Raw genomic sequence first — 26,197 nt, 5'->3', positions numbered from 1 at the left:
ATGCAGAAGGTGTACAACAGGTATCTAAGATGAAGCGAAGATTAATGAATACAGATTGGAAATTTTAATTGTTACAAACCCAATGAACCATACGATGGTGAAGATTATGATATCGTAAATGTTGTAACTCATTATGTTTGCAAATTGACAACGCAATATCATTGAAGAAGCTAAATTTAAACTAACTCTAAAGCGATCTGATATGGTGTTATTACTTATCCTTTCATGAAGACGCATGTTATAATTTAACCAGGCTAATAAAGTCATAAAATTATAAAATCTTGATTTACATTATTACTCAGAGTTGCTTACAGTATCTCAAGCATTCCCCAGGACAAGCAATTGAGTATAACATACATGTACAGAAGTAAATGGTTGAGGTGTAGTAGATGGCATACTTGCAAATTTTCTTCACCGTCACGTTACCAATAATTGACTCATCCCATTCGTGTAGTACAATATATATTCGATATACTCGTATCAACCGGTTTAGTCGGCACATTGAAGCATACATCCTAAAAAAAAATAATGAATAATTCACGTTTCAATTGTTTTCCCGCAACTTACAAATTATCAGAATTCCAAAAGACGAAGTAATCGATTGGTAAGGATGCGAATAAGTCCACGAAAAATTTCGGAGTCTTGATTTTAGTTAAGAAAATCTCTATTGGCGCTGTAATTGTTACTGTCGGTGTTTTAATTGCAGTGATCAATTCGAAGTACAGCTCCAACCAACAAGCCACATCCAAAAGCAAACAATAGGAATACAGGATGCGCGGTAGTTCGTTCAGGAAGGAAATGCAAAACGGCAGGATCGCTGCCTAAGTTAAATGTAATATGAAATAACTAAATTAAGAAGAGAGAACTTGGATTACGTTAATAACAGTGGATCCTAATGATATGTAAAGTATAGTTTTACGAAAGCTGGAGTTTGGTTCTACGACGAACGGGAAACTGTTTTGGATGCAAATAGAGTTGGCCAACATATTCGAACCTAATGATTCGGTCATCACCAATAGATTAAGAAATTTCGAGCAGTAGCTGACATCTAATTTTTCCTTAATTTCCGCAATATCCAGATTTTGTTGCGACTCGAAGTTCCATACCATATGCCAATTTGTCTTCAGTCTCTTTATCGGAGTGTTATACTTATCCTCCATAGTTTCATACGCACTTAACGAATCATTATTATTTTTTTCAGAAATAACAGTCGCAATTGACTCACCTGACCATTTGCTGTTTAATTATCCGCATTTCCTTGACAAGTTTAATCCGCTTGTTTAGTTGACGTTTAAGTTCATTACTTGTATGCTTGCTTTGAGTGATGGCGTGAAAGAGATCGGGCAGATCTAAAATGTGCAAGGTACATCCATTTGCAGTATATAGGTTGACAGTGCTTCGAGTTGATATCAAAGTGTTGATTTCTCCCAAAACCGTTCCACAGGTTAAATTCAATATAGGAGATACATTATCCTCACTAGAGAGCACCTACGATCATATAAGTTAATCTTATTATAGTATTCTAGGATAATGATCATTTTACCTGAATATTGCCACTCACAACGTAAATCATTTGCGATTTAATCTGACCTTTTTTGTACAGATACGTGCCGGGCATTAGGAATATATTCCTCATCTTTAAGCTGATGACCCTCTTCAAGGACATACTGACTTCCTCAAATAATTGCGAGTGTTGCAAGGCGTCCCAAAAGATATCAATGGATATATCTTTCTGCAATCAAAACAAATTTAAATTGTAATTCAAAGTACGTTTCTTATACTTACTTGCAACGAGATTGGTAGCATCATGAAAGAGGCGGGAGTCGTGAGATTACCATACCTAAGCATCCATAACTTATCGCAGTATTCCATCGCCCTTTGCCTCAAACCTTCATCTACATTTAAATCCTCGAGGAACATAGCTGTTACCTGCATCTTAATCTTGAAAGCAAAATACATCAACTGTTGATGAATGTAGGCGGATGTTAACTTTGCGACAAATATGACCATTTGTACATTGAATCCCAAGATGATTAATATCGTGCAGATGATGTACTCGAACGTAGATTCCCAATTGAAACCAACTGCGAATTTCTTTATGTCATGCGATTACTTTGTATAAATTTGGTATATATTTACAGAAAATATTTTGTATCAAAAGGTTCAGCGTTTTCGTGTAAGACATGATGAACCAGTGGAATGTGTTGTTGGTCCGGAAGCTATGATCATATTTGTCTTTAAGATATAAAGCATGATTCATCCAACCGACACTGGAAATTTCGTACCATATGCAACACAAAACTATTGCACTCGTGTTAAGCATAAAGAGCTGCTTAATGGTCACTATTATCAATTGATTGAATTGATTGATGAACGCGTTCGTCGAATAGAGATGCATTGATAAAATAATCTGCAAAATGTTCGATACATTTACTCGAGACAATATCGTTAAAGTATCTCACGTATCGTAGTATACACTTGGCTCGAAAATAATCCCTAATTGGGGTTTGCTCAGGTGGTACCAACAAATAGTAAACCTCGTAAATAGGAATCAGAGTTATTATGTTTAAAATTATAACTCCTATATGTATGGGTTCGTAGAAACGTCGTTTCCTCACCTGCTCCCATTTGCTGGAATTCGTAATTTCAAATAACGCATACGCATAAATAAAGCATACTTACATATGAAGTATGGATAGTAACGTGTCGATTGCGTAATGAAATTCGAAAACATAATACATTATTGTTACCATCAATGGGTACGAGTCTATGAAGATGATGTAGTACAAGCACACGATACCATTAAAAAATATGTTGATGTTAATGCTTATCTGAAATACGCATGATATTATGTCATAGCTCTCTATACAGGGAATACTTTTACAATCCAGAAAGTGCTGAATATTAAGAAAACGATATGCTTCCATGACTTTTCCTTGACGTCTACCTCTTCCGCCAAACTTTTGCTCAGGATAGTGACATGATCTGCGTGTGATTGTCGCTTCTTTGGTCTCATAGTTCTTCATATATAAATATTTGGATGAGAATATTTGTACTATTCAATATAATAACGTAGTAAAGTAAAATATGAATATGTCTCTTTTTACAAATAGCATGCTGACAAACATAGCATGCTATTTAAAAAATATTCATTTTAAGAATAAAAAGACAAAATAAATGAAGACAGTTTCTTAAAATAAACTACATTTCTCATCAACTTTTATTGTTATAAGAAAATGCATAGGTTTATGTTGCTTTAAAAATGCGAGATGTTGATTCTATTTTACATATATCATTCTTCGAGTTGCGAAATTTGATTTAAAAAATTTATCAAATGATCATACAATAAAGCCTTCCTATCTTTAGCTATAGTAAAATCCATGTGATTAAATTTCTCGTAAGGTATTTTGTATTTACCATAAGGCGTTAATCGTTTTGGTAACTCGTTATAGAGTCTTTCAACATTCTGCAATTATCTGGAATTAGTAAAGTAGCATAAAATAGAGTATTAAAGATGTTACTTCAACGGTTGATACATAATCGTTCTGGCCGTAAATTAAATACACAGGAACTGTCAGCTTTGATAAATTATAAATTGGAGGTCTAACAGTCCCATATAACTCTATGTTTTCCCGAATTCCATAATCGTAGTGTCTGAACTCGTCGGAATTTATTACTTGATAATAGTGGCTTATTGTTTTAATCGATGCTGCTTCCAAATTTTGTGCCAGTGTTATAGGTATAATCTCCTAGAATTTTCAGAAAACTCATCATCCATTCCTTTACATTGACAATAGTATTTTTACCGGATCGAATTGATCTATATCGTATCCAAATATATTCTGATACGCGAGTTGGCATTTTAACATTCTCTGAACATTTTGCAAACAGTTTCGTTTCAAAATCTCAATTGCAGCTTTCGTCCTTCTAAAGATAACTCCGTTCGTCAATTTCATCACATAAGGCTACAAAGAGAATAAATGAGATTTCTTCGTGGAAATTAATAATTTAGTACTTCTATTGTTGACCAAAATGGGGCAATTGGGTAGACTATTGATTTAAGATTCCTCAAGTATAAAATAGGAGCCAAGTTGATAAATAGCTTCACCCTATCTTCGGCTTCTTCAGGGTACAAAATGTTGTAGATATAAGCGGCTGTAGTACCCATAGAATATCCTATATAATATAATTTCTTTCCCGTAATACCTTTGACCAAATCCATTTGGACTCTCATATCGTATTTACCATTCTCGTGAAAACTGTAAATGTAATAATATTTGTACAAGAATGTTAGAGTATATTATTTACCTGAAATCCCAGAATGCTATGTCGTTAGTTTTCAATTTCACGTGTTTACTGGAATACCTATTTCCACGATAGTTGCCCAACCACACATCGTATCCAGCTTGGTGTAAAAGAAACGCTGAAATATTTATATATTTTTTTTTTATTAGAAAAGTACATAATAGTAATATATTAAATTATATTTCACCTATAGAATGATTTCCTGAATTGGTGAAGCAAATACAGGATATGGTAATACCGTGTTGAAGAAATACAGGTGGTCTCGAAGGATTCGGTATCCTGAAAACTTTTAAAATATAACCGTCCTCGGTTATCACCTCATAAGATTCCACGTTAAATCCATATCTTTGAATCATACTCGTCTAGAACAATAAATTACAAATATAAGAAATAATAAATAATCGCACTGACCACTTCCAAATATTGATCTGGATTGTGATAACATCCGTCAGAGCGTTGAGGATATTGATAGAACTCCTTGCAAACATTTAACTCGTGACAGTCGATAACATCCAACAGCAAGAATTGCATTAGTATTATAAAAGAAAATAATTTCAGCATTTTATTTGTAAAAAAATATCACTTTTGAATTACTCGACGCTATGTTAATAAAACTAGATAGTTACGGCAGTTTGCACCAGACACTGATATTTATGCTAAAGTAAAACGTTTTTTTCTGAAATAGAATTGCGAGTGAAAATGATTTAAATTATTATTAAGTGGATAATTGTAACGCATAGGAGAGTATTTAATGATCATTTTGTTGCATCTTGGTCAAGGAAACAATTATTTAATGTATAAACATTTTCTATTTCAATTCATTTGGAATATGTATTTTTAGTATGAACGAAATTAATTTACAGATTCTACCTTTATTATTTAATAGGGAAATACATAAACAGTGTTCATAAATGAAATATCTTGTCATTGTAAGATCTCTGGTAAAAATAGGGCCGTAAATCAAGAAATTTGAATAAATCAAGAGAAAAAAGATATTTGTAACCACTTAAACCAAAATTATCTACATATCAAAAGAATACAAAACCCTAATATTCTGCTTATATTCAAAACTAATTGCATTTATTTCTATCTTCTTATAATATAAAATGGATAGACCTTATGAATAACATGTTTTGTTTTGTGTCTAATTATGCGTAATAAGTAAAATATTGTTTCTTTATATTCAAAGATATGATGTAATTATGGTTAAGGCAAAAAAAGCTCCAAATTAAAATACTAATTAGCATTGGCTTATCATTATGTAGCATTGTATTTAAGGCTCAACGTATACAGGTCACCATTCACATAATATCCTTGATAGTCACAGCATTTCTTCGAAATGGTTCAAGTTTTGAATTTGAGTCTGATTTTCTTTTGCGTGATACTGCAAATCAATGCTCAGAAAGTTAATGTTTGCAAGAAATTCATAAATTATTACCTCAAATCTCCACAAGTATGTTACTACAATCCTGATCAAAACACGGAAGTTGTAAGTGTTGTAATTCGTTTTGTCAAGCACGTAATACAATTTTACTTGCATTTTGGTAGCCAGATATAGTTACGAGATTGGGATACCCTATTGAATCTTACAATGTTACCACAGAGGACAACTACATATTGACCGTTTTTCGTTTACCTCAACCTGGAGCTAAACCAATCTTCCTTCAGCATGGTATCGCTTTATCAGCAATTTGTTTCGTAGACACATTGGAATCATCGTTAGGTATTTTGATTTGTTATATTATTAAGTATTATTTGATGCAGTTCTTTATTTCATTTAGCATTTGTTTTGTATGATGCCGGTTATGATGTATGGATAGGAAACTTCAGAGGCAATAGATATTCCAACAAACACGTTACCTTAGATCCGAACACTGAAGAATATTGGAACTTCAGGTAATGTTTTTTAGATATATTGTAGTGTTTCAGTTATTATGAATATAATAATACCAATAGATTTGATAAGATTTACTTATATTTTAGTTTCCACGAAATGGGAAAATTCGATTTAAAAGCGCAACTAGGCTTAGTTTACAATGAAACTGGTAAAAAGATATATTATGTCGGTTACTCTATGGGTACTACTGCTTCCTACATATACAACATTCTGCATCCGGAAGATGCTTCTGAAAAGTTGGATATTATTGTAAGCTTAGCGCCGATTGTTTATATGAAGAACATTCCATCAAGCGTCGCGCAGATAGCTCCACTTTGGCCACTCATCGAAGTATAATCAATTTAAGTAACTACCGTCTAACTCTAAACTATCTATTTTTAGCCCTTAGTAACTAAACTAACGCACGGAGTAATCCTACAGAGAAGTAACGTTTCAATCAATTTAATAAAGACACTATGCCTCGGCAATCTCTTCGAGATGTTCGCTTGCCAAGCCCTAATTCAAAGCCTGTTTGGTTACGACAATGATCAACTAAATCCGGTAATTAAAATAATAAGTTTTAACTGAAACAATAGTTTTCAATTTACAGGAAACATTACCAGTTACAATGGTTCAAAACATGGAAGCCATTTCTACGAAAACTATTTCTCACTACGTTCAGTTTATCTTATACGGAAAGTTTTCTTATTTTAAATTTAATGAAGAGACTAATAAGCAAATCTACGGAAACGCGATACCTCCCTTGTATAACATAAGCTCTTTGAATGTTCCGATTTATTTGATGTACGGCAGTAACGATTTTTTCTCCACAATTAAAGTAAGTTTTAATATTTTTTTAAATACATTTGCACAATACGAAAGTATAATAATAATTAAATTTCAGAATGTAGACAAATTCTTTAATGAGTTACCAGAAGACACGAAGCAAAATGGAAAGTACCTTGTACAATTGAAAAAATTCAATCACGCTGATTTTATCACGGCCAAGGATATAAAAAGTTTGGTCTACGATCCTCTCATAAAATTCCTGAACAATTCCATTCTACAATCGTAAACAATAAGAAATGAATTTAACAACTGTCCTTACTTTTATATCTTTGACATTGCTTATTCCAATAATGTTAATGTGTTTATTTTAAAATAAATAATTTACGATTGCAGTATTCGTAAACAATTATGTTGTTTTGTTAAGTAAATTACTAAGTAGAGCGCTTTATAACTATCGGTATATTGTTTAACATTATTCACCTGCCGTCAATTACAAAATTGAAATGCGATAATTGCGCGTTATCAGCTCGTTGAATTGTACTTAAGGCAGGTCCAATTTGCACATTTTGTAAAATACAAGATGTTTCTATATAGTAACACGATCTTGATCTTAATATTCTCGAGTATCCTTATAAGAGCTCAACAGAATAACGTTTGCAAAGAATTCATTCAGTACATGACCAAAACCGATGGTTGCTATTACAATCCAGACCAAAACACGGAGCTTGTGAGTATTTCTTACTGATGGTAAACTTTTTGCGAAAATGTATAAATGGATTTCAGCCTGACATTGTAAAGAGGATGGGTTACCCTGTTGAAAATTACACTGTGACCACAGATGATTCTTATATATTGACAGTATTCAGAATACCAAGACCTGGCGCGAAACCAGTCTTCGTTCAACATGGTATTTCCGTATCCGCGATTTGCTTCACGGACACCTTGAATGATTCCTTAGGTATTTACTTAGTTCTTCCGGGGTAACTACTTATAAATATTTTTTATGTAGCTTACGTTTTGTACGATGCGGGCTACGACGTTTGGTTGGGAAACTTCAGGGGCAACAGATATGCAAACAAACATGTTTTTCTTAATACAGATACACTGGCTTACTGGAATTTCAGGTAACAACGAAGCATTTAAATTTTGCGATAAAAAAAAAATATATATTATTAGTTTTCACGAAATGGGCAAATACGATTTGAAATCGCAATTAGGGTTGGTTTACGAAGAAACAAACCAGAAAATATATTACATTGGTTATTCCATGGGCACAACCGCATCGTACATTTACAATATTTTGCATCCTGAAGAGTCTTTACAAAAACTAAATATTATGGTAAGCCTAGCGCCAATTGCTTACTTGAGAAATATGTCAGAAATTTTCGAATCGTTGGCTGAATTATGGATGCCTCTTGAGGTAATAAACACTAATAAATTAATTATAAAAGAAATTTGAGAATAAATCTTACAGCCAGAAATTTCTACAATTACCCACGGAGTAGTCCAACAAAGAAGCGAATTTTCGACATTTCTTACTGAAACTTTATGCTTATCGAATACCATCACGATGTTCATCTGTCAGGTCTTCACTCAGAGTTTCGTCGGAATGGATTTAGAGCAGTTGAGAGCGGTAATTTGTAAAGGTTAAAATCTGTAATTTTTTAACTGTTGGATGTTGCTAGGAAACGCTGCCAATAGTTTCAGTTCAGAATCCGGATGCAGCTTCGACAAAGACTATAACACATTATGCACAATTCGTAAACTCTAAACGATTCCAGTATTTTGATTACGGCCGTACCGCAAATACAAGAATCTACGGTGACCCAATTGCACCTTTGTATGATATAAGCAATATAACTATTCCTATATACTTGATGCATGGTGAAAACGATCAGCTTGCTACCATGTCGGTAAATAAGATTTGCACAAATTAACTTGTTGAACTTTATATATTTTTACTTGCAAATCATTTACAGAACGTTGAAAACTTCTTCAAGGATTTGCCAGAAAGTACAAAGAAGAACGGAAAATTTTTAGTGCCATACAAAAAATTTAACCACTTGGATTTCATTTCCGCCAAGGACCAAAAATCTTTGTTATACGACCCTTTAGTGAACTTTCTGAAAAATCCTATACTATAACATTTCCTTCGTTGGTGTCATTTATTATTGTTTTAATTAGATAGACAATAAAAATATAGAACCTCGACATTTTTATTTGCAATATAATAATAACGTAGTAAAGTAAAATATGAATATGTCTCTTTTTACAAATAGCATGCTGTTTTAAAAATATTCAAGTCAAGAATAAAATGACAGTTTTTAAAAGAAACTAAATTTCTCATCAAGTTTAAACTATGTATGACTTATTCTTATAGGAAAATGCATAGATTTATTTTGTTTAAAAAATGCAAGATGTTGATTCTATTCTACATAAATCATTTTTCGAGTTGCGAAATTTGATTTAAAAAATGTATCAAATGATCATACAATAAAGCCTTCCTATCTTTAGCTATAGTAAAATCCATGTGCGACAATTTCTCGTAAGGTAATTCGTATTTACCATAAGGCGTTAATCGTTTTGGTAACTCGTTATATAATCTTTCAACATTCTGCAATTATCTGGAGTTAGTAAAGTAGCATAAAATAGAGTATTAAAGCTGTTACTTCAACGTTTGAAACATAATCGTTCTGGCCGTAAATACATAGGAACTGTCAGCTTTGATAAATTATAAATTGGAAGTCCCATACAACTCTATGTTTTCCCTAATTCCATAATCGTAGTATTTGAACTCGTCGGTATTTATTACTTGATAATAGTGGCTTATTGTTTTAATCGATGCTGCTTCCAAATTTTGTGCCAGTGTTATAGGTATAATCTCCTAGAATTTTCAGGAAACTCATCATTCATTCCTTTACATTGACAATAGTACTTTTACCGGATTGAATTGATCTATATCGTATCCAAATATATTTTGAAACGCGAGTTGGCATTTTAACATTCTCTGAACATTTTGCAAACAGTTTCGTTTCAAAATTTCAATTGCAGCTTTCGTACTTCTAAAGATAACTCAGTTCGTCAAAGACGGCTACAAAGATAATAAATAAGATTTCTTCGTAGAAATTAATAATTTAATACTTCTATTGTTGACCAATATGGGGCAATTGGGTAGACTATTGATGTAAGATTCCTCAAGTAACATCAATCAGAGCGTTGAGGATATTGATAGAATTCCTTGCAAACATTTAACTCGTAACATTCGATCACATCCAGCTGCAAGAATTGCATTAATAATACTAATGAAAATAAATTCAACATTTTATTTTGTAAATAAAAATCAGTTTTGACACTATGTTAATAAAACTAGATAGTTGCGGCGGTTTGCACAAGACACTGATATTTATGCTAAAACAAAATGTTGTATAATGTTTATAATATAACATGGATAGACCTTTTGAATAACATGTTTTTCTTTGTGTCTACTTATGTGTGATAAGTAAAATATTGTTTCTTTATGTTCAAAAACCTGATGCAATTGTTGTTAAGGAAAGTTAAAAAGCTCCAAATTAAAATACTAATTAGCATTGGTTTATTATTATGTAGCATTGTATTTAAGGCTCAACGTATACAGGTCACCATTCGCATAATATCCTTGATACCTGCAGCATTTCTTCGAAATGGTTCAAGTTTTGAATTTGAGTCTGATTTTCTTTTGCGTGATACTGCAAATCAATGCTCAGGAAGTTAATGTTTGCAAGAAATTCAATTATTACTTCTTCAAATCTCTATATTCACGAGGATGTTACTACAATCCTGATCAAAATACGGAAGTTGTAAGTGTTGTAATTCGTTTTGTCATCATTCAATACAATTTTACTTATATTTTTGTAGCCAGATATAGTTACGAGATTGGGATACCCTATTGAATCTTACAATGTTACCACAGAGGACAACTACATATTGACCGTTTTTCGTTTACCTCAACCTGGAGCTAAACCAATCTTCCTTCAGCATGGTATCGCTTTATCAGCAATTTGTTTCGTAGACACATTGGAATCATCGTTAGGTATTTTGATTTGTTATATTATTAAGTATTATTTGATGCAGTTCTTTATTTCATTTAGCATTTGTTTTGTATGATGCCGGTTATGATGTATGGATAGGAAACTTCAGAGGCAATAGATATTCCAACAAACACGTTACCTTAGATCCGAACACTGAAGAATATTGGAACTTCAGGTAATGTTTTTTAGATATATTGTAGTGTTTCAGTTATGTATGAATATAATAATACCAATAGATTTGATAAGATTTACTTATATTTTAGTTTCCACGAAATGGGAAAATTCGATTTAAAAGCGCAACTAGGCTTAGTTTACAATGAAACTGGTAAAAAGATATATTATGTCGGTTACTCTATGGGTACTACTGCTTCCTACATATACAACATTCTGCATCCGGAAGATGCTTCTGAAAAGTTGGATATTATTGTAAGCTTAGCGCCGATTGTTTATATGAAGAACATTCCATCAAGCGCCGCGTTGTTAGCTCCACTTTGGCCACTCATCGAAGTAAAATCAATTTAAGTAACTACCATCTAACTCTAAACTATTTATTTTTAGCCCTTAGTAACTAATCTATCGCACGGAGTAATTCTACAGAGAAATAACGTTTCAATCAATTTAATGAAGACTCTATGCCTCGGCAATCCCATCGAGATGTTCACTTGCCAAGCCCTAATTCGAAGCTTGTTTGGTTACGACAATGATCAACTAAATCCGGTAATTAAAATAACAAGTTTTAACTGAAATAATAGTTTTAAATTTACAGGAAACATTACCAGTTACAATGGTTCAAAACAATGACGCCATTTCAACAAAAACTATTTCTCACTACGTTCAGTTCATCTTATTTGGAAAGTTTTCTTATTTTAATTATGGTTATGAGAATAATGAGCAAATCTACGGAAACGCGATACCTCCCTTGTATAACATAAGCTCTTTGAATGTTCCCATTTATTTGATGCACGGTAGTAACGATTTTTTGTCCACAATTAAAGTAAGTTGTTTTTGTAACATCAGTGATTTTTGCTCCAAACGAAAGTATAAATAATTACACTTGCACGAATAATTTACAGAACGTTGAAAACTTCTTCGAGGATTTGCCGGAAGGTACAAAGAAGAACGGAAAATATTTACTGCCATATAAAAAATTTAGCCACTTGGATTTCATTTCCGCCAAGGACCAAAAATCTTTGCTATACGACCCTTTAGTGAACTTTCTCAAAAATCCTATACTATAACATTTCCTTCGTTGGTGTCATTTATTATTGTTTTAATTAAATATTTGAATAGAAACTGAAAAATGCAGATTATTAGTGTAGACAATAAAAATATAGAACCTACTTTTTTTATTTTCAATATAAAAATTAAATATGTATATATATAACACAATTACTATTTAAATATGTAAGTAAAGGCACTAAAACCGTTTCAAATTGTGCCGATCCAACATAAAAACTATCCTATTATAAAAGCACATAAATATGTACCAAATTTTCAATACAACAATTCGTTATGTTACAAATCAACAATAAACTACATGAAAATGTCACTCCTTTTGGTACGATTAAAATAGCTATGTCGCTTAAATGAAACAAAATTTACAAGACAACAGGGATTAAGATAAAACGAATATTATTAAAAATTACATTAAATTTTTAATGACAAATTCCTCTGCACTCTTAAATTCAAATAGCTCGTCCTTCAAGTCCTGCATTCTTTCAATGTTCTCTTGATGGACCTTGTCAGTTGGAGATTTATACCTGACCATGTGGATCATCTTGTCCAGGATGTAATGCATCCATAATACATTTGTGTATGGTTTGTACTGTTGCCAATCGTTACTAAAATTAAAAATACATTCAATTAGTATGCACATATGGATACGGATTCCGTTAAATAGCTTACCCGTTGCACTTTTGCATCAACCGGTAAATCTCGAATTGATAATCTCCTTCGGCGTTAAACAAGTCTGGATCTTGGCTCAGATCGTTGAAGATGCAAATATCGTCATTGGTAATCCTCGATAGAGTAAAATCTATAATTGATGCTTGAATGTTGTAGCTACGCACAGCAACCTGTCTTCCGTTCAAGTTGAAGAAAATCGTTCCTTTCGGATGGCGCGTGTTGGAAATCAATACGTTTCCCCAATGCAAATCTCGATGCTCGAACTGTAGAGATGATTCCGCGACAGCCAAGGAAAACGCGATCTAAAAATAAATAAACACGTTTTCTTTCAATACCAGAACGTCAATTGCAAAACTTGCATTTGAATAAATTACATCAGTAGAACAATAAATTATCTACGAATTCAAGGCTTACACCTTTATCTATCACATGACTGAAACACATTGTAAATTTAATTTAAAATAATAGATAATTATAATGCGCCAACTTTTAGTATTAGCACGATCACATTCATTCAAAGTCCAACTTAATTTTTATAGACAAACAATCGCGGCAACATCGTGACATCTTGCGTAAGGTCAGTTGCAAATTTTTTCCTAGTTTCAACCGAACGTCGAGCATAAACTGATGATTATTCATGCGATTACTAATATATTTATCAACAAATAACGTGTTTCTTTTTTTTTTATTATCTAGAATTTAGAATGTTGATGACTAATTTACCTGCTTGAATACAGAAAACGCATGCTGTGCGTTCTTAAAGACGAATGACTCAAGATCCTGCCCTCCATTGGCTAGCTCCAGGATGATATAGAGCTGATCCTCGCCAAAAATATCGGGGCAATCATTATCTGAACCTCTGCTCTCCTCATACAAATCCCAAAGGTCCAAAAGCTTCACCGGATATTTGCCTTTCACGCAATGTATTTTGTATACCTCATTGAAACATGATGTTGAGTTCTTCTTACTGTTCCTCAAATCACTCAACTCTCTAGAAAAAGGTAATAAAAAAAACTTATTTGTAAATCCACAGAAAACAAAACAAACACACTTTGTAGGTCATTGCAAAAAAAAAATAGACACAACGTTTGCAGGAATGAAAAAAACAAACCTGGCCTACATATTAAAATAGATACAATGGTAAAGTACTCACTGGGCAATGACAATTTCAGATATAATTTCCTCAAATTTCTTCTGTCTCTCCCCATTAACTATCTGGTCTCCTTGTATGGGGATGACTTTCATAACAGATGTCCCTGCCTTGTTGTTTCTGTAGAGGAACACCTCCCCATAAACACCCTCTCCAATTTTGTGGCAGTTCTTCAGTAGACTGTAAATTGAAAGAAAAAAAAACACAATAAAATACATTGAAACACACAAAGAAAATATTAAAACAAGGACATTACATCAATCAAAATTTGCAACGCTAGTTCCGTGAAATAATCACCATGTAGTGAATTACGTCATCAATACATTCTGCGAGTTTTACGCAGAAACAACTCAATATTATTTAAAGTACCAATAAAAATGCAATAAAGATGCAATAAAGCAAGAAAAGTGATCTTGAATTATATATTTTGGAAAAAAAAACAGGAGGGAATAATAATAAAACTGAGATTATATGAGAGCCAATAATATTTTTATTGATCCATATCAATATGCTAAATGAATCAGTAGAGGTCAAATTTAAACATAACAGTAACAACTGATAATTGGTCCAATTGCCAATTGATTTTCCAATAGACTTAATATATTTTATGAAATATTTTAGATAAAACTGAAATTTGATATAGATGTTTTACTAGAATCTATAACATTTTATTTAAAACATAAAGCAATGAAGAAGAGTTATACTTGTTATAACAAAAAAAATAGATGTAATTGATATTTCTATAAACAAAGTGATTGATATAGAAATATCTAGAGTTTATTGAATTAAGGAATTAATAAATTAGTAGAATAGAATATTTATCTATCAACATTAATACTGATAATATAGATATGTCTAGGAACAAATTAATTCATATTGTAATAAACTTGTAGAGTTTATTATAAAATTTATGATATATGAATAAACTAACAATATATTGATATATAATAGAATAATTGGTATTCTGGGATTTGACAGAAGGAAAATAGTAGAAAAACAATAATTATTAAGAAAAGTTTCGTTTTGAGGTGAATCAAGACAATAATTATTAAGAAAAGTTTCGTTTTGGGGTGAATCAATCTGTGACCCAAGGTGACCTATTTTATTTAGATATGGTTTGTCTTTGATGATTGTATTTTTTGTTAGGTTGTTATGGAAATGATGGTAAATTTTAATCAAAATGGAGTTGAGAACCATCTTGGCTCGCTACAAAGCGGTACACAAATTTGAAGGTAATTACGATGGCATGAAATAACTGTAATAGTCTTACCTGTCCGGAAAACATTCCGCGAACGGAATAGGCTGAGTCTGCTCGCATCTTCTCAAGACCAAATCCCTGGCGCTGATAAACTCCAATCGAGGATGTAGCGAAAATCTCTTGCTGTGCCTCACCGACAGTTGCAGAAGTTGATCCAAAGCTGTCTCCTCGGTGAACGGTTTGGAATTCGCCAATGGTGGATGAACGACGCTGGCGTTGGTGGTTTTGTTGTTAGGTACATAACCTGTAGAAGGCAGATCGGGCGTGTATAAACACATGCAAAGCTTCTTGGGTTCTTCCTCGCAAAGATTCATACAGCACAGAAAACTTGTTGTTGCGATCTCTTCGCACGAATCGAATAATATATCGCAACTGGCAATAGCACTCCCCTGACGCACGGATGTAAATAAACGAAAAACGTAGTTCGGACGCGTACGTATTTTCCCCCCGCAAAATTCCCCACCAACAATGTTATGTGACTCACAGAATTGCGCCAGTTAGGCTAACCTTGACACAGCCTAATCTATCTCGTTCTAGCGCACAAGCTATATACAAATCGATCCTGCTCTTATACCGTAGAGAACACAGAAGAAACGACAGACAACGGACGCAACCGAACCAACAATGACCCTTCTTTCTCCCCCTTTCGAGTATATGATTAATGCATCTCTCGGAACTCAAGCATAATTAACCATTTCTTTCTCCCTCTTCTTGCTTTTCGCAAACTTTCTCTCGCCAAAAATTAAGAGAAATGCCTTTGTATAATTAAAAAGAAATCCCTTTCTCTCTTTCTGCTATTACCCAATCATTATTTTCATACATATGTTTGTTCTCAAATAAATGATTCAAACGTTAGAAAGAAACACATGTTGTGCATTGATTGTCATCAACTAGACTATAATTAACTCCAAAAGAAAGTAGAGTTATTCAAACTGTAATAAGAACATATACATTTTCAATTATCTTCAGTTTTTTGTTAACTATTTATGATACGAATTCAGCTTAAAGACAAGTATTTTAGTTATTTCTTCTTAAAAGTTTGTGTATCCATGAAATAACTCATTCTCTCCATGCAATAAAGAAGAATAGAAGTATTCTTATAATTTCTGGTGTTTGTCAACTAATTCTAAAATTCATAAACAATTGCTATTCACATTGTTTAAATTTCACATTCAATGTTAGTTTGTTACAATGATTATCCATTTGGTCAAGAACATTTAACAAAATCTCTTCATCATAAGAATCTTAGTATGTTTCAGAAGTATTTGAATTTTATAAAAAAAAATACATGTTATGACGCAATTAATTTAAAATAAAATTTTCATTAATATCTTTAATTATTTAAATATAATAACAATAACAGAATAATTTGTCATAAATTTTAAAGGATTCTCATCACGTCATTAATATAATCGCAAAAACAAATAAACACGTTCTTAACGTAAATTGCGTATCATTCTATATGCACATATCCTTGCAATTATTTTAGTTTTACAGCCTGCTGTAGATCGATGCAAAGAGCATAAATTATCTGCGTGCAATATGGTGAAAACAGAGCACATCAAAAATTATGTTTGTAAACAACAACATATTTTTTCGAGTCACAAAACTAGGAGGAACAAAAACCCGTTGTTGTTTTGCACGATTCATTAAAGCTTTTTATCATCAACAAATATTGACTCATCGCGGTTATCTTTTTAATTATAATATATTGACAATAAAACAAAAGAAACAAAAGCGAACAGCTGAAATTCTTGAATTATGAAGCGAATTACAACAAGCAGACAAATAATATTTTTCAAAAATCAAAAATGAGTGCAAAGTTTCTGAAAAAATCGTTTTGTTTGCGCCAATTTCGATGAATATTTATTTTCGTCCAGTCTAGTTCATAAAATAATCATATGTAAACAATGGTATATGGGTTATTTCAAGTTAAAAGAAACAATATTAAAATTCTATTTTTATGCAAGAAACAGTAGTGTATTTATTTATACTAAAAGTTGTCAATATTATAGAAAAAAAACAAAATTTTATTTTATTTGGACTTGCAAGATTATTTAAGCAGTTTTTACATGAAACAATTCAACGATTATTGAAATAATTTACAATTTCTTTTTAATTCCATATTGTAATTTTAATTTGTATTTTATCTCCACTTAGCAAATCGATAATTAATTAAATATTTTGGATTATATAAATATAGAATGATAAAAAATAAATTATTAACAGAGCAAGGAAATATCAGTATCAGCAAATGATATTAATTATGAATAATAAGGAAGTTAATGATAAATTGATTATCAACTAATACGTGTTATGAGTAAAGAGTATAAACATATAAAGCAATTCAATTGTAATGTATGTTAGATTGTTATACGCAATAATTGCACAATAATTTCGTGACTACCAAAGCATTTTCGCGATATTCCGTGAAGCAATTTTACTTTTATACCGTTATAGCAAAATATATTTTTGGCCCCAAATAAACTTTTGCTGCCCAATTCAAATAACAAACAAACTCATATAGCAGAAATGCTGGAAAAGCAAATATAATTTAAGAATCTAACAGATTTTAGAATTTTAGTGCATATATGAACATAATTATCAACTACAGTGTTTAATTCGTTCCAAAATTTCCGGATTTTTGAAACATATTCAAAAATGCACATAATAAGTGTACACAAGTTTTAAAAATGATGTAGCAGGTGCGCAATTCAGGACTTCTCTTCTCATTTATCTTACAATTCATTTTGCACTGTATTGTTATTAATTCTTAAAAAAAAATATTAGTTTAAAAAAATCATTTTAGTTCTGCTTACTCAGGAGATCAACTTGTGAATGTAATTAACAGATATATTGCTATACATTGTAATTACTTTTATGTTGCAATATAGACGTTATTTAGCGCAACATTGCAAATTTAAACTGCATACAGAAGAAATTTTCCAAATCATCTTTGCAAATCGATAATTTCATTTTAAAAACGTAAATGCAAATTGCACAACGAAGGCCAAAGTTTTCCACTCCGAAATTGTGCTAATTGTTTCTAAAGAAATCCCGTTTGGTGCGTGGATAATCATTGATTTCCAAGAATAATTTGCTATTGTTAGATTGAATAAAAGTCACGTATATATTAGATATCAGACTAATGGTAAACCCATCCATTAAACACCGAAGTCATTGTCCACTAAATTAGGATTTGACTTTTTAATAAATGCTAATCCAATTTGAACATGAAAATCAATTTTGCATTACACGAATAGATTATAACATCAACCGTAAACATCCGAAACAAACTTATCGGGATTTATCACTTACGAAGTGAATGAAAAAAACAAAATTATATTCATGACCTCTCCGTGGATCTTTGCACTGGTCACCTTGTGACTAATAATGTAAAAAAAATAGTAACAAACAAATATACTTTACCATCGTTTTGAAAGCTTTCTGCACTGTCGCTGGTCCTTGTTGTTTTCGGGATGAACTTGATAACAGATTGTCTGCAAACAGACACGTCCAGCAGTTGTTTGCGTAAGCTGAACGATCCCAGGACTGCAAAAGAAAGAGAGTTATGAATATTAGGTAATTTGGGTTCTGGTCGTTGGTATATTTACGAAGGTCGATCGCATTCCGACAATTTGAGCCATAATTATTATTAATGTATATGTCTATCAACCACATTAAACGAAAAACACAGAAATTTTGTCACGTCAAAATAAAATCTGATGAAATGACATAGTATCACTAGCTTATTCGATATTAAACGTTTGCTACCCAACGAGAAACAAAATTTGAATAAATTTGTATCTAGGAGTATGCATAGCATTCTCGTTGTTGTTTTTTTTTAAATACTAGAATAATAGTATGCTAAGATTCTTCTAGAAGTCGACAAGTAGAAGGTATAAAATTCATGTAGCAAAGCCTAAACTCTCATTTTAATTTATCTTAGATTCTTTAAAATTGTTGATCATTAACATCTAATTGAAATAGTATACGAAAATAAAGATAATTCATCTTACCATTTTCATTTGAAATGTTTGAACTCAAATCGACAGCCATCGTAGACCTTTTTAAGAAAGCCATAGATCGTCGCCAGGATTTTCCAGGCTTAATTTTAAATCGTCTGGGTACCAAGAATGTATCAATTTTGTCATCTGCTTCGGAGATTTGAGTATTACACTCTTTAGTGGTGTTCACCACAGATGTTTGCAGCTGATCAGTTTCCATGTTACTGAAACTGATGGTCTGTTCTACAATGCTATCTGAACTATCTTCCACATTAATAACATTTGCATTTGAGTGATCATCATCTGCAAAGCTATTGATAGTAACATCAGAAGATACACTTTCAGCTACATCTATATCCAAAGGATTTCGATTTGTATCATCAGCGTATGGATTCTCTATTGGCATGGACATTGCAGTTCCATTTCTTCGTCTCGTAAACACGAATCTATCCTTTCGTAATCCGCTTTTAGAGATATTATTTGTACTTTCCACTGAGTTGTTCGTGCAATCATTTATCATAGATATATTATAAATTCGTTTTCGTCGTGCAACAACGAATTTATCCTTTTTATATTCACTATTATTCTTGCAATTATCTAAAGTGTCATCGAAATTTTCATCTAATGTAGGGGTTTCAGAAAATTCTGATTTAATATCAGTTTTTTCATTTAAATCACTTGAGCTATCAATAGTAATGCATGATGTTATTATATCATTTAATTCAGTTTCACTGTTGCAAGTATCAGCAGCAATGGAATCTAGTGCTAATTCACTTCTCTCATGGTCTGTTTGCAACTCTTCATCATCATTATCTTCAATATCTGATACAGATATTCTCAGTCTTAATGTGTTGGTTTCATTCATTTCAATTGTATCTCTTATTTGCTGTGATACACAAACATATTTATTTTTTGGTGATTTAGGATAGCCAACGTTGTCAATAATCTTACGATATTTCCTTTTCCTTCTTGGAAAATCTGTGGAAGATTGATTTATATCATTGTATGTTTGACTAGTGGTTGGAGAGTTTCCATAACAATCAACTGTTCTTGAATCAGATATATCTATGTTATTTTTTAAATATGATTCTTCTGTACTTTCAATTGAAGTTTCTATATCTGATTCAGATTCTCTCTTTTTGGATTTTTCTAATTTCCTTAGTAAGCAACTTCTTGGCATATTATTAATAATATTTTTAGTACTCCTACAATTCTTCCTTTTCTTTATTGGCATTTCAATGGAAGATGATTGATTGCTTTCTTCACATGATTCTTGGCTGGATTCTTCATCGACTTGGATGTCTTTGCTTTCAGACTCCATTATATTGCTAGCAAAGTTTTCAAATTCATCCAAAGAAATGCTATTTATCTTAGGCTTTAAGTGTATTATTCGATCATCTACTTTAATATAGTTTATTTTTCCATATATTATTTCATCAGGTAATCTTTCAATTCTAATAATAGGTTTCATGTTCAGTTTGCTTCTTGGATTATTGTGTCCTTGAAAACTAACATTTAGAAATATTTGATTTGGTTTATCATGTGTTATATCAATGGAGCAATAAGAATGTTCAAAGTCAATTCTTTTAATTTTAACATATTTATTTGTAATTGGTGACAAACTTTCATTAACAAATTTCTTTTTATATGATTTGACAAATGGTGTACTTGATGGTAACATTCGATTAATACCATTTAGATTCTTAGACAACTCATGGTCCTCCGATGTATTAATCACAATCAAGTTTGATGCTTCATTATTAGGGTTTACCTTCTCAATCTCTAAACTGTTATTTATTGATTCGGAAAGCCATTTGGCATTCCTCAACTCCCTAATTTTTGCAGTATTTACTCCCTTCTTCTTCAATTTCTTCTTTTTTTCTTGCACATTTTCTTCTATGACATCCTGCACTTCCAAAGAACTATTACATTGGGGTTCTGTGATATGTTTGAATTCTACTGGCTGATAGTTCTTGGTTCTCAACAGCTTATCAAATGCAGTTTCAAACATTCTATTCACAATAAGAGAATGTGAACTATCCATACTGACCACATCCTCATGCAATAACTCAATTGTTTCATTTGTATTACTCTCTCCATTCTTGTTAGAATTATTGTTAGTATGCAGCACATTTTTTGTTTTATTAATGTTCAGATCATATGTTTTCAAACGGTTTGCCATATTTTGTCCTCACTCACTTTCAATTGTTCATGTCATAATTCAAATTATTTAATTTTCATCATTTTATCACTTATGTGAATTTTTATTATACACTAGCTCCTTATGCTACCAGATATAGCAAAAGAACAAAAAACAATTATTTTTGTATGAACCTATGTTCCTGCAATGTCTGTAAGTAAATATAGTTTCTTAATCACTAGTATTATAACAAATCACTTCACTATATACACTAACTTAATTACTTTCAATTTTATCAATTAATAAAAATATTTATATATTTTTTAAACCAGAGTATTGTGGTTTTGTATTTTATATTGTTTACTTCATGCACACTGCTGCCAACAATATAATAATATCAAAAATATATAAACAAAACAGCCAACATAATAATTGAAAAAAATAAATATTGGACAAACTTTTGGGTAAACTTTAGGTCCATGTATCCACAGAGAAGTAGTTTGCAAAGAATAAGAATAGGTGTTCTTATAATAGAAGATACTAACAATTTTAAATAGAGCTCATCAAATTATATATGATTTTTGTAAAATCAATACAAAAGTTATAACATCAAATGATAACAACTTAATAATACTGATTTCTATTTGATAAACTTGAAATTTCAATGATAAAATACAATAAAACATTGATATAACTTCTCGTATTTTTTTTTCAAATCTTTGAACTAAGAACTATAAAATAATGAAATGTGTAACAAATTTTAGTATTAGTTTATTATATTTTTAAAATGTACATTGGAATGAGGTTAAGTACAATTAATACTGTGAAATAATGTGATAAGGGACAAAGGAGATGTTTTTGAGCGCTTTTAAAAATTGGTCCAAATATGTACACTATTTGGCATTAAGACCCTATTCCTAGTAGACTAACGGCGCTGGGTTCATAAAATATTAAAAACTTAACAGAAACACAGAGAAGGATAAACACGAAAAAAAAAAATAAGATAAAATAATCATATGAATACATTAAATTATGTAAGTGGGGAAATAAGTGATTTCCTACTTTCCGAACCATTCGCTTACTCTGCCATTATCGAAAACCAAATTGTGTTTGGGTAACGGTATTAAACGGCCGCGTTTCATTATACCCATCTTCTCGCCCGGATAATACTGCAAGAAGAAAAGAGATTAATCTTTGATCCGCATGATGAATCCATCAATATATTTACTTGACATTGTGATATGAATTCAAGCAGTGATGTTCCCAGTTTCCGGCTGTTCTCCGTCAACGCTTTCAAACTATAACAGATTAACGATTATGAATTTTGCAGTATTAAGGAAGAAAATGATTTACCTTTCAGTTTCGGATAGGCCCCCGTAGATTATGCTATCACAGATTTTTGTATTCGCATCGATATCGAATAAGGGAATTCCAAAATGGCAATCAAGTAACGTCCAAGTCTGAAGCAAAATAATTATGATAATGTCAGAAAACAAACATAATATGTATGTTTAGTATAATTGATACCTCTTTATTGTCTTTGTCGCAGGAGCTTACAGCTTCTTCAATCTCTTTACTCAAACTGTCATTGTTTCTTGAGAACATGTTTATGTTTTCATCAATAGGCGTCAATAGTGTGTCGAAGGAATATACGCTATCCAGTTTCAGTTGCAAATTCTCGTGTTCGATCAATTTCGCATTTTCCTCTAACTGATCTAATTCCTGGCACAATATGTCCTTGCAATCCTGACTGGTGAAGCCATTAGCCGGTGAAGACCTCGCACTGTTCGTAACCGGCGTCAATGCGAAATGATTTTCATCCGGCGATCGTAAAGCAGCCTCATCCTTAACAAGATCCTCCGTATTTTCAGAAGATTGCTCCGATTTGTTTTCGTCGACCAATTTCACCTCGCTCTTGGATTGCTTGTTGACCCTACCGAGCCTTACCTGAGGATCAAAATTTTGGCACCCAAAGTCCGGAACGCCAATGTCCACGAACGTTAAATATCCGCAATTATGATCGATATCAACGACTTTCTTTAGGTTCTTAATGGCTTGATGGTTCGGTTTAATGATGATGTTTAATTCACCTAAAATATACAAATTCGGAGTATTATTTTCCAAATTTCAATTCAAATTCCTAGAAGAATAATTACCTTTGGTTTTCAGATCCGCAGTAATAGGGAATGGCACGATGCACGTTTTGGCAGGATCGAGAACGCCGTAGGCTTGCACGAGGACTGGGGAATGCTGCAGGGCGGAATTAACATGATGGAAGTTTGATATTGGAATAATGGCGGGTTCGTGCATCCAAGCAGTTACCAATAACCTGGAGAATCCCAAAAATATTCTAGGTAATTGCTTCAATACAGTTCCTACAACAGCAAAAACCTTTAGAATCAAATTAAGAAGCTACAAGTTATGTTCAAACCTTTGACTAGTAGCAATGTTGGAGGTCCATAACCCGTCATATGGTATATGTACATTTTTAACCATAACGAGTTCACCTCTGGTACAGACGGACCTAGGTGCGGTGGATCCAAACCGTATATAGTCCGTACTTCCTTGCTTAATGGTGCCATGGAAACTAAAAGCCTGCCAACCGATTACTCTAAACACTCTTCTTCAACACACTAACTCACTTGTATTTCTTCTTCAATAGTCGCAAACATGTAGCTTCGTCGAGCGAGTGAAGACTCTCTAATCGAACAAGATCCAATCCTGGACCCGGGAGTTTCCTCAAAGCTAAAACAGTAGATCTTAGCAAGACGGCATGCTCGAAGTACCGTCGAGCTTCGCCTTCGCCCTCAGCATCCAAAACTGACACCTTCTCCAATTCCGACAAAAAACTATCCATGCTCTCATCGCACAACTTCCCAACTTCAAACATGGTTACTGCATGTTTCTTTAATCCCTTTAAAATGTAAATTTCCTCTTTAATATATTTCTATACAGTGAAAATGCGGTATTATTAAAATAAACTTACCGGCGATAAATTACCCATCATTAAGAATGCAGTTAATGTGGAATCAAACAGGAATGCAACCCTCTGTCCGCTCTTCGACAGAGTGCTGGCAGGACTGTCTGGGGTGTCGCTCTGAGGCGATTGCAACTCAACATCAATCATGTTAACGTTCGAACCCAACTCAAGTGTTAGAGGTGTTATATCAACATTCCTGCAGGTGCAGAATGTAACAAAAAAAGGTTACACAGACACTACTATCAAAAAGAAAACTTACTGAACATTTGGAGATGGTTGGTTTGTCCATGAAGGATGTCGCTTCATTCTGCTTTGTTCCATTTCTGCATCAAATTTACGTGCGAATCTTAGTCGACAATACAATGAGACGGCTTGCTTTACCAGCTCAGTTTCCACTTGCAAAACACCGGCCAACTAGGAAATAACAATTATTATGTAATCTATAGAAGAGTGATAAACAACAAACTTCGCCAACTGTAGTATGTTCATCGATAGACACGAAAATCTTGTAGAGTAAAGTTTCGAAATAATCACCGAGAACACGATTCATGACAAATCCCTGCAAAGGAGGAACTTGCACTCTATCCATAGCCGTAATTGGAACATCAATATAAATTAAACCTTTCCTATAAGAAATATAAATCAAATACGATTAAAATAAATAATTATTAGATTAAAACTTACTTGTATAGACTTAAAACTATATAGTAATTTAATTCTCCTGCAGTCTGTGATCCATAGTCTATAAGTGAATCAATAACTTTCAATTCCTCATCATTGACCATCTTGATATCTTCTTCTAACACCATTCCAACTTCCACTCTCCACCAAGGTTCAACATGTACATCACAGGGTATTGGTGGAAGCAATCCTCTGACATTTTTCCTACCAAACAACTTTCCCCTATTCGATCTAGACCTATTCATCAATTCAATATACTCATTTCTTCCAATCCCCAATAATCTTAAACCTATAAAAGTTTAATTATTTAATCAATCAATTAATGATGTTTGTAAACTTACAATCTGCAGCTGTAAAATTAGGAAGAGTGTCATAGCTCTTCTCAGCTTGCATCAGTTTCTCAACAACAGAAACATAGTAGTTAAATGGTGTAATCCTGAGGCCCTTCACAATCATATCAGCCAAATGATAAGGGAAGAGCATAAGTCTCTCCCTACTGAATGCAATAATCTGTTCATAATATTTCTTCTCATCCTTGCAGATGTGTCTCACTAAAACAATTGCAAAGTTTGTAATCCATTTTCTATTAACCTTCAATCAATCTTATCTTGTATTCTTATCAGAAAATACATAATGTGTTTATAATTATTCACCTAAGTTTCCCTTGTACCTAAGCTGATTTTTGATGCTAAAAGATAGAACCATGCTATTGTAGCTCTTGGTATTGTTGCCAAGCATCTAGGAAAGATTAATTCATTGTTTACTTATGATTAACATGATGGTTTATTCAAACTGACCTGCTTCACGTGAGTAGGTAACTGTGCCCAGGGCACGTTCTTCCTTATGTTTTCTTCTATTTCGACGTTCATTTTGATCACCTTAAAGCATCCATAAGTCCGATAAGATCCTAACTCTGTTATACATCTATTATTGTTTTTGTACTCGGAGGTTTACAGTGTGGATCTCAGCTGTCATCAACTGTCACGTAAAGTCAAAAACCATATGACTGGCAGGAATGCCATCAGAAACAACAGAAATT

General features: G+C 32.4%; 7 protein-coding genes across 8 annotated transcripts; 3 read left to right on the top strand and 4 right to left on the bottom strand.

Annotated features, from left to right (window-relative positions):
- Window positions 1-298: 298 nt before the first annotated feature.
- On the bottom strand, window positions 299-2,277 carry LOC108569554. Its single transcript, XM_017931141.1, has 7 exons — window positions 2,140-2,277; window positions 1,786-2,084; window positions 1,544-1,732; window positions 1,226-1,488; window positions 876-1,173; window positions 568-821; window positions 299-515 (listed from the first exon to the last, which is right to left on the bottom strand). Exons 1-7 carry the CDS (start codon window positions 2,258-2,260, stop codon window positions 299-301), a joined length of 1,641 nt encoding a protein of 546 aa, XP_017786630.1. The 5' UTR covers window positions 2,261-2,277.
- A 1,000-nt stretch (window positions 2,278-3,277) lies between these two features.
- LOC108569553 (lipase 1-like) lies at window positions 3,278-4,836 on the bottom strand. The gene is made up of 7 exons (XM_017931140.1): window positions 4,717-4,836; window positions 4,493-4,667; window positions 4,309-4,423; window positions 4,016-4,259; window positions 3,807-3,965; window positions 3,522-3,749; window positions 3,278-3,466 (listed from the first exon to the last, which is right to left on the bottom strand). Exons 1-7 carry the CDS (start codon window positions 4,834-4,836, stop codon window positions 3,293-3,295), a joined length of 1,215 nt encoding a protein of 404 aa, XP_017786629.1. The 3' UTR covers window positions 3,278-3,292.
- Window positions 4,837-5,624: 788 nt separating this feature from the next.
- LOC108569568 (lipase 1-like) lies at window positions 5,625-7,310 on the top strand. 2 transcript variants are annotated; one of them, XM_017931160.1, is made up of 7 exons: window positions 5,625-5,794; window positions 5,854-6,028; window positions 6,126-6,201; window positions 6,289-6,532; window positions 6,584-6,742; window positions 6,792-7,019; window positions 7,086-7,310. In XM_017931160.1, the coding sequence occupies exons 1-7, from the start codon at window positions 5,645-5,647 to the stop codon at window positions 7,254-7,256; spliced, it is 1,203 nt and encodes a 400-aa protein (XP_017786649.1). In that variant the 5' UTR covers window positions 5,625-5,644; the 3' UTR covers window positions 7,257-7,310. The 2 variants fall into 2 exon arrangements, with proteins under 2 accessions (XP_017786649.1, XP_017786648.1); XM_017931159.1 differs by having other exon boundaries at window positions 6,087-6,201.
- A 240-nt stretch (window positions 7,311-7,550) lies between these two features.
- LOC108569552 (lipase member K-like) lies at window positions 7,551-9,114 on the top strand. Its single transcript, XM_017931139.1, has 7 exons — window positions 7,551-7,697; window positions 7,754-7,928; window positions 7,980-8,094; window positions 8,147-8,390; window positions 8,445-8,603; window positions 8,656-8,883; window positions 8,950-9,114. Exons 1-7 carry the CDS (start codon window positions 7,551-7,553, stop codon window positions 9,112-9,114), a joined length of 1,233 nt encoding a protein of 410 aa, XP_017786628.1.
- A 1,536-nt stretch (window positions 9,115-10,650) lies between these two features.
- LOC108569550 (lipase 1-like) lies at window positions 10,651-12,277 on the top strand. The gene is made up of 7 exons (XM_017931138.1): window positions 10,651-10,806; window positions 10,865-11,039; window positions 11,098-11,212; window positions 11,301-11,544; window positions 11,596-11,754; window positions 11,804-12,031; window positions 12,111-12,277. The coding sequence occupies exons 1-7, from the start codon at window positions 10,651-10,653 to the stop codon at window positions 12,273-12,275; spliced, it is 1,242 nt and encodes a 413-aa protein (XP_017786627.1). The 3' UTR covers window positions 12,276-12,277.
- Window positions 12,278-12,434: 157 nt separating this feature from the next.
- Window positions 12,435-19,912, bottom strand: LOC108569586 (putative serine/threonine-protein kinase haspin homolog). Its single transcript, XM_017931189.1, has 7 exons — window positions 19,370-19,912; window positions 18,780-18,902; window positions 15,363-15,594; window positions 14,096-14,272; window positions 13,666-13,933; window positions 12,943-13,244; window positions 12,435-12,878 (listed from the first exon to the last, which is right to left on the bottom strand). The coding sequence occupies exons 1-7, from the start codon at window positions 19,875-19,877 to the stop codon at window positions 12,680-12,682; spliced, it is 1,809 nt and encodes a 602-aa protein (XP_017786678.1). The 5' UTR covers window positions 19,878-19,912; the 3' UTR covers window positions 12,435-12,679.
- Window positions 19,913-22,272: 2,360 nt separating this feature from the next.
- On the bottom strand, window positions 22,273-26,143 carry LOC108569589 (protein FAM91A1). Its single transcript, XM_017931192.1, has 14 exons — window positions 25,956-26,143; window positions 25,812-25,896; window positions 25,500-25,709; window positions 25,162-25,447; window positions 24,944-25,103; window positions 24,737-24,891; window positions 24,484-24,673; window positions 24,140-24,411; window positions 23,929-24,092; window positions 23,654-23,872; window positions 23,025-23,587; window positions 22,851-22,957; window positions 22,726-22,795; window positions 22,273-22,666 (listed from the first exon to the last, which is right to left on the bottom strand). The coding sequence occupies exons 1-14, from the start codon at window positions 26,025-26,027 to the stop codon at window positions 22,556-22,558; spliced, it is 2,664 nt and encodes an 887-aa protein (XP_017786681.1). The 5' UTR covers window positions 26,028-26,143; the 3' UTR covers window positions 22,273-22,555.
- Between the last annotated feature and the right edge of the window lie 54 nt (window positions 26,144-26,197).

The sequence above is a fragment of the Nicrophorus vespilloides genome, unplaced genomic scaffold (genome assembly GCF_001412225.1).
Source record: "Nicrophorus vespilloides isolate i.1.1-1 unplaced genomic scaffold, Nicve_v1.0, whole genome shotgun sequence".
Lineage (NCBI taxonomy): Eukaryota > Metazoa > Arthropoda > Insecta > Coleoptera > Silphidae > Nicrophorus > Nicrophorus vespilloides.
The sequence above is the reverse complement of the archived record's forward strand: the minus strand, read 5'-3'. Positions and strand labels throughout refer to the sequence as shown.